Source organism: Chiloscyllium punctatum, chromosome 19 (genome assembly GCF_047496795.1).
Source record: "Chiloscyllium punctatum isolate Juve2018m chromosome 19, sChiPun1.3, whole genome shotgun sequence".
Classification (NCBI taxonomy): domain Eukaryota; kingdom Metazoa; phylum Chordata; class Chondrichthyes; order Orectolobiformes; family Hemiscylliidae; genus Chiloscyllium; species Chiloscyllium punctatum.
This window is the reverse complement of record NC_092757.1, coordinates 50,444,483-50,457,255: the sequence shown is the minus strand read 5'-3', so window position 1 is coordinate 50,457,255 and position 12,773 is coordinate 50,444,483. Positions and strand designations below refer to the sequence as shown.

The 12,773-nt window shown below is 41.4% G+C and overlaps 1 protein-coding gene across 2 annotated transcripts in view; it reads right to left on the bottom strand.

The window, feature by feature from the left end:
* The window catches only part of ap2b1 (adaptor related protein complex 2 subunit beta 1), a 310,350-nt gene that overhangs the window by 35,851 nt on the left and 261,726 nt on the right, over positions 1–12,773 (bottom strand). For both annotated transcript variants that reach the window (XM_072589357.1, XM_072589358.1), the window contains one exon: positions 12,529–12,683. In XM_072589357.1, coding sequence (XP_072445458.1) covers positions 12,529–12,683 — 155 coding nt within the window. The remainder of the gene's footprint in view (positions 1–12,528; positions 12,684–12,773) is intronic.

Genomic DNA, 12,773 nt, shown 5'->3' with positions numbered 1-12,773 from the left:
CTTTCCCACAAGTAGAAATTCTCTTTGCATTTACACTGACAAAACCATTCTGAAATTGTCAAGAGCTCTACTGCATCTACTTTCAGCTTTTTCTTTTCAAGAGAATGATCCAGCTTGCTCATCCTCTCCTGATAGATCGCAATTCTGGTATTACTGTTATAAATCCTTTCCGCACCATTATCAGGACCTCAATATCCCTTATATAATTTGGTGACTAGATCTTCTCACAGTATTCCTATGTGGTCTAACAAAGTTTCGATATAATTTAGCATTATTTCTCTACCCTTCAATATTATCCTTCTAGAAATAAACCCTACTGGTTGGTTTGCATTTTTGTCAGGCCTCCCTTGCTAGAAAGGGCATCTGACTGTAAACATTAGCTGCCAAACTCAAGACTAATTGCTGACAGGAAGGTTATTAACCAGCATTGTGGTGACCCCATATAGCAAAGCAAAAAGCCAGAACAGAAGGCATTATTTAGTGATATTTAGTGATTGGCATGTTAGTAGCCCCGAATCTCTGCTCAACTAACTCATTTAGATTCTCATTATCCAGCCATATGTGACTTTATCAATCTTATCAAGCACAGCACTTACTGGAGGTGAAAGTTATTTTCCTACTATAACCCAAAACAATGTCAGGAATGATGATGCATACGAAGTAATGGATTTCTGGAACTCTCTTCCTGCCCTATCGCCCACAAGCTAAGAAGACTGGGGGTTAATTATAATCTTTAAACTTGGGAGATTTTGTTAGGGATAGGTGTTATGGTATATAGAACCATTGCAGGGAAATAGAGTGAAGATATAGATAAATCACAATCTAATAAAAAAAAACAAGCTTGATCTACTCCTGTGTTTTTTTAAAAACATTTTATGCTAATATTTAAAGCAAATGGAGGAAATAACTTTACGTCCCTGTCCAGATGACATCATGATCTGTGATGACGATAACATTTTGATATTTTTGGCTACATTTTGACACTAAAAGCTAGGACTCTGGGAAGCCCAAAGCAAATTGAAGGCCTCCCTACATAACCTTGTACCACAGGTCTCCTCCTCCCCCCCCATCTACTCCTAAATCATTATTAACATAAACAAAGTAAGCACATAATTAACACTCAAAATTCCAAGACCAAGCCAGGAACAAAACAGTGCATATATAATTTTAAAATCTCAATTCATCATCAATGTAAGCTTTCACCCCTGATCTGAATGCATTAACCCAATGTTGGAGGTGCTAGGTATCCTTCAGTGCCTTAAAATAAGTGTCTGCAAGCTACCAACAAAGCAAGCTGCATATCGCTGACTTTTGTTTCTACAATTAGTGCTGGAATTAGCTCCTGCCTTCTGAGCGACCAGAACTCTTCATCTTTCTGCTCGATAACGCCCATTTCTGTTTCCACATTTATCATGTGGTATGTGTTCCTTTATTGGTCAGAGTATTGAGTACAGGAGTTGGGAGGTCATGTTGCGGCTGTACAGGACATTGGTTAGGCCACTGTTAGAATATTGCGTGCAGTTCTGGTCTCCTTCCTATCGGGAAGATGTTGTGAAACTTGAAAGGGTTCAGTAAAGATTTACAAGGATGTTGCCAGGGTTGGAGGATTTGAGCTACAGGGAGAGGCTGAACAGGCTGGAGCATCGGAGGCTGAGGGATGACCTCATAAAGGTTTACAAAATTATGAGGGGCATGGATAGGATAAATAGACAAAGTCGTTTCCCTGGGGTCAGGGAGTCCAGAACTAGGGGGCACAGGTTTAGGGTGATAGGGGAAAGATATAAAAAGAGACCTAAGGGGAAACTTCTTCACTCAGAGAGTGGTACGTGTATGGAATGAGCTGCCAGAGGAAGTGGTGGAGAGTGGTACAATTGCAACATTTAAAAGGCAACTGGATGGGTATATGAATAGGAAGGGTTTGGATGGATATGGGCCAAGTGCTAGCAGGTGGGACTAGATTGGGCTGGAATATCTGGTTGGCATGGACGAGTTGGAGTGAAGGGAGTGTTTCTGTGCTGTACATCTCTATGACTCGATGGACTCTATGTGAACCGTCTTGGGTTGCCAGATCTCTGAATTAGCTTCAGATTTGCCATGACCTCAACTTAGCGCACTTCTGCAACCTGGAGAATTACCAGATTCGTCAGAGTGAATTACACTGGACTCAATACTCTATTTCTCTCCCTCCATAGATGTTGCCAGACCTGCTGAGTTTCTTTGGCACTTTGTTTTCATTTCACTATTGAATTACCTTCAATTACACATCTCCAACAAAGATGGCAATGTCACAAAATGCTCAGATTATGCAACATATTATACAGTATCCTGACCATGAAATATTTGTTAGCTCAGCATATATTATGGACAGGACATGGGAACTTCCTGCTTTGTATTCCCTGGCTATCGTGAGGACCACACGGGAAACCATTCAAATCACCTAAAAGAGAGAGCAACTTTTCATAAATGAAGGTGTGTTCTGCCAGCTGAAGGATATTAGTGCAGAAGAAACTCAATTCTTCCCACTTCAACACACTACTGTCAAAATCAATACAACCTGATGAACTGTAAAGCTCCTTCTTTTCAACCTTCTTCGTGCACTTCAGAAGAGTGCTTCCCAATGCATCAACCTGACATTTCTTTCCACATTTCCCACTCTGCAGTTCTTTGGAGCACTATTATCGATTAGTGACAGATTAGGGATCATTTAATGAAACGGTCCCAGGTGTGGAAGGAATTGGACCTCATCAACGAATTGATGGAAAAATACGTCAACTGGATTAGACTAAACATAGGTTGAAGACTGGCTCTTTGACCCGTTGCATTCTCTCAATCCCTTTCTTTTTAAAAAAAAATCAAAAGCACATTGACTATTAAGCACAAATTGGTCAGCTGTTCAGTATTTTACCCTAATATTGACAATTACAGAGAAACAAAATGTGCTTTAGAATGAAGGAAGTACAAGAGGACACCAAGTACTTATGTCCAGCTGCATTCATTGTGGAATCATGCACACTGCTAGGCAGCTGCTGAAAATGGATTCCACACACTAAAGAATATTTGGTTTTAATGTTAATACGGGTCAATATGAAGTTTCAAAAACCATATTTGAGCCTTTGAACAGAAGCCTAAAATGGACACTTTACACTGTTTTGGATTTAAGTTTGGATCAATTTCCAAAGCATCCTTTGATATACTGGGGCACAAAGCCAATACAATTCACTCTACAATGCATTCAGTAAATTAAACATTTTTGTCAAATGAACCACCAGTATTCTTTGGAGAGAAGGTATAGATAGATAGGGGCATGTTCCCATTTACTGATTGAAGACCCTAATGATAAATCTGAAAAGATTTATTCTTTTCCCCTCACTTGATTTCCAAGCATAGCAAGTCGTTTCCCATAGAGATAAAAGCCTGAAGTTTCTTCTGTGGCTCTCTCCCAGTTATAATTCCAGGAGATGCACAGAAATGATATCAGTGGCAAATCTTTAGTCCTTATTTTAAACTCCATGCAGGAGAACTCTAACACGGCGCTCCCTTCTAATCATCAGGTAGCTAAGACAGATGAGGCAGTCTATTCAATTAATACTGCAACCAACACTAGTTCCTGTAGTTTCCCTCCATGTTTCCCAAATCCATCAATCACATTCCCCCTGCAAGGCATCTCAAATCTTACTATCATTGAACAACACTCATTATAACGATTTCCAGGAAAATGTACTTTTGGTTAACTTCTGCAGTTTCATGCATAATGTATTTTCCACAAACTCTACTCATTAGAATTGCAAATGCATTTATTTAAATATTGCGAGATTTTTCTCTGGTTCTTAAAACTGGATATTTCAACTGACCCAGCATTGTGAGAAATAAATTTTGAGTGGAACGAGTGGGAAACGCTGTGGGGCCAGATGTCAAATCTGAGCATGGGTACAACAGTCAAAACAGCAGCAATGATTACAGTGTGAACATCAGTTAAAGTGACATCGCAAATACCATAAATTGGAAGATGATTCAGAGTGCGGCAGACTGAACAACAACCTGAAAAAAACAGATTTATTTTCCAAGCCTCCACTCTGTAAGAAAATAACTGTGCAAAATACAACCAAAGATCACCTTCACTACTTATGTTTTGTCCATCAAATAACTTCTGAAATCAAGATAGATATTTTCTAATACACCTGCTCAGGGATGTTAATGCATACTTTTGGAGCAGATAGAACTTGAACGCGGATCTTCTAGCCCAGAGGTAGAGGCACTACCACTGCATCAACAAAGTCCCAAAAGAAATCAAGGTATGCAAGAGTTTTAAATTTGCTTCTTGAGCTGTCCACATTATTTAGACAATTTTCATGGAATTCATGGTCAAACTTTGAACCAGGTACCAGCAGATAAAACAAATCTTAAACAAAGAGTTAGGGAACCAATATTTGGTTGAAAAGAGAGACCTATTTGATTATACAGGATTGGTCTGCAACACGGCTCACAATTAATTACTCAGAGCTTGGACAAAAAGCTAACACTGCAGTTTTCCAAGCAAACTCAGAAGCGTTGAAAACTGATGCAGGAGAAGGTCATTCAGCCCTTTGAGCCTGTACCAACATTCAATATGGTCACGGCTGATCATACAATCTCAGTATCCCACTCCCATTTTCTCTCCATACGCGTTGATCCCTTTAGCCGCAAGGGCAGTGTCTGCTCCCTCTTGAATAGATCTAACGGATTGGCGCAAACAGCTTTCTTTGGGAGAGAATTCCACAGGTTCACAACTGTCTGAATGAAGAAATTCATCCCCATCTTAGTCTTGGATGGCTTACCCCTTATTCTTAGACAGTGACCCCCTAGTTCTGGACTTCCCCATCAGGAACATTCTTCCCACATCTTGCGTGTCCAGTCCCACCAGGATTTTATATGTTTCTATGAGATCCCCCTCGCTCTTCCATGTTCGAAGAAAGAACAGTCTTTGCAGTCCCAGAAGATTGAACAGTTCGTACATGAGTCGCGAAGTAGTTAAGGTCCCAATGAAAAGCAATGAAGACTTAATTGGACATGATTTCCAAATGGATTATATAATCGTGCAAGCCACTTGTGATGCAGTGGTAGTGTCCCTACCTCTGACCAAGAGACCTGGGTTCAAACCCCACCTGTGCCAGAAGAACAGGTTGAACTGAGAACAGTTTGGAAATCAAATGCACACTATGAGCTCTATTTGAACCTGTGAAATAAAACTTTGTGAAATGTCACAAATGTGATCCCATCTGTGTTACTGCATTATAATAAGTCATCCTTCAGAAAGTAATCAAAGCTGGGATAAATGTGTTTACACAGTTGCTGCTTTTCAATGGCATATTTCCACTTCTCACTTGCAAAGTTCCAGATTCAATAATTTTCTCCATTTTCCAGGGAAAAGAATCTCTCCAAATAATGGGACTGTACCCCACGTTGTTGAGCCACTGAAGTCACGGAGGTAAATTTTCACTTGTTGCATTTTTACAATTACATCACATGATGGAACTTGCAATTTGCAGGACAGGAGGAAGAGGAACAGGGGTACTGTCTGACCAGATTAATTGTTGAATTATCTAATGAGTGCACTGACCCTGGTTTCAAAGCTTGCACTTTCTGAATCAGACCCCAATTGAGAGACAGCCTGAAACTTGAGGTTTCTGAGGAAACTGCAACCAGTTGAAACCAGATAATAGACAGAGAACCATCTGAGTTCAGATCACTCTGATGAGTGGTAAGGTGAAAAAAACAAAGACCGAATCCAAGAGCTGGCAGAAATAACGTTACTGCTTCGGTTACTTAACGGAATCGTCTGATCAAACTCAACTACACAGTGCACAAGATTATTAGAGGATTCTGAGAACATGCCATTGAGACAGAATAATGCTGTAGAGGTTCTGGAGAAGACAGCAATTTTAGTGAAGGCCAGGTTTGTGGAACTTGGGAGGACTGGAGCTGCTGTTGGATGAAAATCATTGGCTATATCTTTGAAGTAAAAGAGCTTTAATTCCAGCTGTGAAAGTTTACAACTTTAAGGATTTTGTCACCAAAATTAGCTGAGGTGGTAGTGGTATAGTGATACTGTCAGTGGAGTAATAAAACAAATCCTACCGTGGCAATTGTCTTATTCAATCTGGAATTGAAAGCTGGTGCCCACAATGATGACCAAGAAACAATAATCAATTATCATTAAAAACTAATCACTTTAGGGAAGGAAATCTGCTGTTGTATTGAGGGTATTTATGGATCTTTACTGTGGTATTGGAAAATTCAATTATTATTAATTCCAGTCATCTTCCATTAGGCTCAAACGGAAAGCTTTTGATCTGAAATCAAATCGGATCTTTGTTTCTTTTTCCAAGTGCAGGCCTAGCCTTCTGAAGTTTTACCAGTTTTTTTTGATCTTACATTAATGTTATCTGACAAGCAAATAAATAGCTTTATCCTGTCCCATCAATCCTCCATTTTATCATACATTAAAACATAGTCCCAAACATGACAATCTTATAAAATATAGCACTTAACCACCATTTTACTCCAAATTCCTCGATACGCTTACCAAACAAGAATCTATCATTCTCAGTCTTCAAAAATTCAATTGACAAGGGTCCACTGGAAGCAAGTTCCAGATTTCCAACATACATTGCATACCTTACAACTTGGCACTGCCTTCTTGATCTGTCCTACCTGTCCATCTTCCTTCCCACCTAACCGCTCTATCTTCCTCTCCGACCTATCACCTTCACACCCACCCTCGTCCATCTCTCTCATTCCCAGATACCTTCCCTCCCAGCCCCAGCCAAACCTCCCTCCCATTTAACTCTCAGCCCCCTTGGGCCACCCAATCATTCCTGATGAAGAGCTTATGCTCGAAACGTTGACTCTCCTGCTCCTCAGATGCTGCCTGACCTGCTGTGCTTTTCCAGCACCACACTCTTCGACTCTGATCTCCAGCCCTCACTGTCTCCTCGTTGATTATGACAATCAGCAATGATTCTTGATTTCACTTCCAAATGGCCTGGTTCTAATGTTAAGATTGTGCTTCCGTGATGAGATCACCCCTCAACATTCTAAACTCAAGGAATAAAAGCTAGCTTTCTACAATCTTCCCTCAATTTAATGCTTTAAAGCCCTGGTATAAATCTGGCAAATAACACTGCAACTCCTCTCAGACCAATACACCTTTCCTGATATTGCTACCCAAAACTGAATACAAACAAGTAGCCAAATAATATCTTTTGCAGGTGACGGGAAAGTCATGCAGTGCTGTTAATGTTGGGCAAAATCTATGTCAATATTTGCTGTGGGTGGGGGAGGAGATCAGATCTTTCTGCATTAGAAGCCATCCAGAGGCAGAAAACTTTTCTGACAGGCTTTGCACACTGCGATCTGGAATTTGCATAATTCATTCAAGATCTGAACTTTATGGAGTGTGTGTTAGTTTGACAAGGTAGTCAGATGAGTCAAGCCTGTATGCACGGATAAAGAAAAGGCACTGCGCTGTGAAACGACTGAAACTTGGCACTTTGCAAAAAGGCTTGAGTGCTGAGATGTCAAACTATAGAACTTGGCATGTGTAACTTTTCTCTTTGAAACAGTGACTTTTGACAATGTTCCCACTTAGTGATATGGAAATCAGTACATTTTGATCTAGACTTCCCAGATAAACGCTCTCATATTCGGCCACATTGTTACCATTTTGATCCTTCCCTGAATGAGGAACCTGGTTAAATTGCTGAGGTTTAAGTAATACATAGTGCACTCTGAAATATCTGTAAAGTTCCCCTGCTCAGGATAAACATTATACTTAATACAAAAACAAAAAAAGCTGGGAAACTCAACAGGCCAGGCAGCATTTGCAGATAGAAACAGAATTAATAGCTCTAATCAAATATGTTCCATGGGAACCTAATGGGAGTTGACTGGAATTAAGAATCACTGAATCTGCCAGTACTAAAATAAAGATCCATAAGTGCCCTCGTCAGATCAGCCGGTACAACTTCCAGATTGTGCTGATATTTTGCGGCCGCAGTGCCAAGTTGATAATTTGGCAAGCCTTAATTTGACAATTACTGGTCATTACACATGGATCCACAGGATAGCTACTGTGAGAAATGGAAGAAGAATTGCATATTAATTGCTCCTTTCACAACCACAGAATAGCCCAAATTACTTCAACAATCTAATACTTTCACTCATCACTGTTGTAATGCAGGGAAACAAGACAATCAATTTACACACAGTAAGGTTCTAAGAACAGCAATGTGACAGTGATCAGGCAATCTGATTTAATTATGTTTGTTATGGACCAGACCAGACCAAACCAAACTCCCTCACAACACAAAGAGATAGCTTAGATCCTAACTTTCATCTGATTTAAAGTGCTGCCTTCTAGATGTGATTTGATTGGTTAAACTGTTCGGTTTTAAGCAAACACGCTCCATTCTTATACCACAGTTACATTACAAACAAAAAAAAGGGAATCCGAATACTTAACAGAATAATATTTTATTTAACCAATACTCATCAGCTGTTCCAGTATAGCAGCATCGCTTAAACATACCCTTGGCAAATGCAAATATAGCAAAACAGTTTCAATCTAATGTGCTGTCTTCTCACTCTAGCAGCAGTGAGAGAGAGAGAGAGAGAGAGAGAGAGAGAGAGAGAGACAGAGACAGGGATAGAGATTTGCGGGGCTCTGCTTGAAACCGGGACTCAGGAAGGCACACACATCAAAGCACCTGGTAGTGGGGTCAGGGCCACAGACACAGAGGGAGAGGGAGACAGGGAGTGTGAGGGGGAAGATGGAGAGGGAGACAGAGAGAGAGAGAGAGAGACAGAGAGAGAGAGAGAGAGAGAGAGAGAGAGAGAGAGAGAGAGAGAGAGAGAGAGAGAGAGAGAGAGAGAGAGAGAGAGAGAGAGAGAGAGGAAAAAAAATTAAAAGGGTGGCATAGTGATTAGTTGCCCCCTCACAGCACCCCCAGGAACCCGGGTTCAATTTCACCCTTGGAGACTGTGCGGAGTGTGCACATTCTCCCTGTGACTGTGTGGGTTTCCACCGGGTGCGTTGGTTTCCTCCCAGAGTCCAAAGATGAGAAGGTTAGGTGAATTGGCCATGTTAAATTGCCAATAGTGTTCAGTGATATGCAGGCTAGGTGGGTCAGCCATGGAAAATGCAGGGTTACGGGAATAGGGTAGGGGGATGGGTATGGGTGGGATGCTCTTTGGGGGGTTGGTTTGGACCAATTTGGCCGAATGGCCTGTTTCCATTCTATAATTCTACAAAATTGAAAGCCAACAGCACTTCACAGCTAATCTCCAAAGTACACTGCAATAACAGTTAAGCGAATGCAGTAATTAGAAAATAATGAACAAACCGAGATACCTAGTCAATGCTTTGTCAGTATTTTGCAATGCAAATAAATTAATACAGCCGTTCTCATTATTCCTGTAACAATGGCTGGGCTCATGTTCTCAACAGCCTTGAAGCTTGTGTTTCAGGACACCATTACAACACAAGATAATCTATTATCAGTCAACTTCTTTCACCATTGAGACAGACAATCAGGCAAAGAGAAATGAATAAGCTACACCTCCCCTGAACTCTGCACATTATTCAACAAGCATAACCACTGTCACCCTAACATGCTGCAATCCACCATAACTTGATTTTCCTTCCAGCTTCCCTTATGCTCAGTTCAGTGAGAGTCATAGAAACGTACAGCACAGAAACAGACCCTTCAGTCCAACGTGTCCATGCCAACCAGATATCCCAACCCAATCTAGTCCCACCTACCAGCACCCGGCCCATATCCCTCCAAACCCTTCCTATTCATATACCCATCCAAATGCCTTCTAAATGTTGCAATTATACCAGCCTCCACCACATCCTCTGGCAGCTCTTTCCATATGCGTACTACCCACTGCGCGAAAAAGTTGCCCCTTAGGTCTCTTTTATATCTTTCCCCTCTCATCCTAAACCTCTAGTTCTGGACTCCCTGACCCCAGGGAAAAGACTTTGTCTATTTATCCTATCCATGCCCCTCATAATTTTGTAAACCTCTATAAGGTCACCCCTCAGCCTCAGATGCTCCAGGGAAAACAGCCCCAGTCTGTTCCGCTTCTCCCTATAGCTCAGATCCTCCAACCCTGGCAACATCCTTGTAAATCTTTTCTGAACCCTTTCAAGTTTCACATCTTTCCGATAGGACGACGACCAGAATTGCATACAATATTTCAACAGTGGCCAAACCAATGTCCTGTACAGCCGCAACATGACGTCACAACTCCTGTACTTAATACTCTGATCAATAAAAGAAAGCATACCAAACGCCTTCTTCACTATCCTATCTACCCGCAACTCCACGTTCAAGGAGCTATGAACCTGCACTCCAAGGTCTCTTTGTTCAGCAACACTCTCTAGGATCTTACCATTAAGTGTATAAGTCCTGCTAAGATTTGCTTTCCCAAAAGGCAGCACCTCGCATTTATCTGAATTAAACTCCATCTGTCATTTTTCAGCCCACTGGCCCATCTGATCAAGATCCTGTTGTAATCTGAGGTAACCCTCTTCGCTGTCCACTACACCTCCAATTTTGATGTCATCTGCAAACTGTACCTCTTATGCCCGCATCCAAATCATTTATGCAAATGTCAAAAAGTAGAGATCCAGCACCGATCCTTGTGGCACTCCACTGGTCACAGGCCTCCAGTCTGAAAAACAGCCCTCCACCACCACCCTGTATTCTACCTTTGAGCCAGTTCTGTATCCAAATGGCTAGTTCTCCCTTTATTCGGTGAGATCTAACCTTGCTCACCAGTCTCTCATGGGGAACCTTGTCGAACACCTTACTGAAGTCCATATAGATCACATCTACTGCTCTGCCTTCATCAATCTTCTCTGTTACTTCTTCAAAAAGCTCAAATCAACTTTGTGAGACATGATTTCCCATGCATAAAGCCATGTTGACTATCCCAAATTAGTCCTTGCCTTTCCAAATACATGTACATCGTGTCCCTCAGGATTCCCTCCAACAACTTGCCCACCACCGACCTCAGGCTCAACTGGTCTATAGTTCCCTGGCTTGTCCTTACCACCCTTCTTAAAGAGTGGCACCACATTAACCAACCTCCAGTTTTCCGGCACCTCACCTGCCGGAACAAATATCTCAGCAATAGACCCAGCAATCACTTCTCTAGCTTCCCACAGAGCTCTAGGGTACACCTGATGAGGTCCTGGGGATTTATCCACCTTTATGCGTTTCAAGACATCCAGCACTTTCTCCTCTCTAATATGAGATGTTGCAAGGTGTCACCATCTATTTTGCTACTTTCTAGATCTTCGATATCCTTTTCCACAGTAAATATTGATGCAAAATACTCATTTAGTATCCCCCCATTTTCTGCAGCTCCACAAAGACAACCTTGCTGATCTTTGAGGGGCCCTATTCTCTCCCTATTTTCCCTTTTGTCCTTAATGTATTTGTAAAAACCCCTTGGATTCTCCTTAATTCTATTTGCCAAAGCTATCTCATGTCCCCTTTTTGCCCTCCTGATTTCCTTCTTAAGTATACTCCTACTGCCTTTATACTCTTCTAAGGATTCACTTGATCTATCCTGTCTATACCTGACATATGCTTCCTTCTTTTTCTTAACCAAACCCTTAATTTCTTGAGTCATCCAGCATTCCCTATACCTACCAGCCTTTCCTTTCACCCTAACAAGAATATACCTTCTCTGAACTTCAACTTTTAGATCTGGTCTATCCTTTTCCATCACTATTTAAAATCTAATAGAATTATGGTCGCTGGCCCCAAATTGCTCCCCCACTGACACCTCAGTCACGTGCCCTGCCTTATTTCCCAAGAGTAGGTCAAGTTTTGCACCTTCTCTAGTCGGTACATCCATATACTGAATCAGAAAATTTTCTTGTATACACTTAACAAATTTCTCTCCATCTAAACCTTTAACACTATGGCAATCTCAGTCGATGTTTGGAAAGTTAAAATCCCCTACCATAACTCCCCTATTATTCTTACAGATAGCTGAGATCTCCTTACAAGTTTGTTTCACAATTTCCCTCTGACTATTGGGGGGTCTATAATACCATCCCAATAAGGTGATCATCCCTTTCTTATTTCTCAGTTCCACCCAAATAACTTCCCTAGATTTATATACAGGAATAACCTCCCTCAGCACAGCTGTAATGCTATCCCTTATCAAAAACGCCACTTCTCCTCCTCTCTTGCCTCCCTTTCTGTCCTTCCTGTAGCATTTGTATCCTGGAACATTAAGCTGCCAGTCCTGCCCATCCCTGAGCCATGTTTCTGTAATTGCTATGATATCCCAGTCCCATGTTCTTAACCATGCCCTGAGTTCAACTGCCTTCCCCAGGGATAATGAAGATACGTGGTGGAGTCCTCAACGCCAGTTAAAGTACGCTAGGTTTCACTCAGATATCGGAGCTCTAATGCCAGTACATTATTATTTCATCGAAAACTCTTGACTTTTGGTGCATGATCTTACCGTATAGTTAGGGTTTCCAGGTTGAATGCGTAACTCTGCCAACATCCAGATCCCATTGGTTAGCTTCAAGGATTGGTACAACATGTCCTGGCCTTCCACATTCCTCTTTGCAATGGTAAACACATTGCTATTCTGCAATTTACTGGATACCATGTCTGTAAAGAAAAATACCACGGTACTGGTGAGCAAAATACTGCTTACATCATTTCTTCAATTGGTTGCTACTTCTCGAGATCTCTCTATGG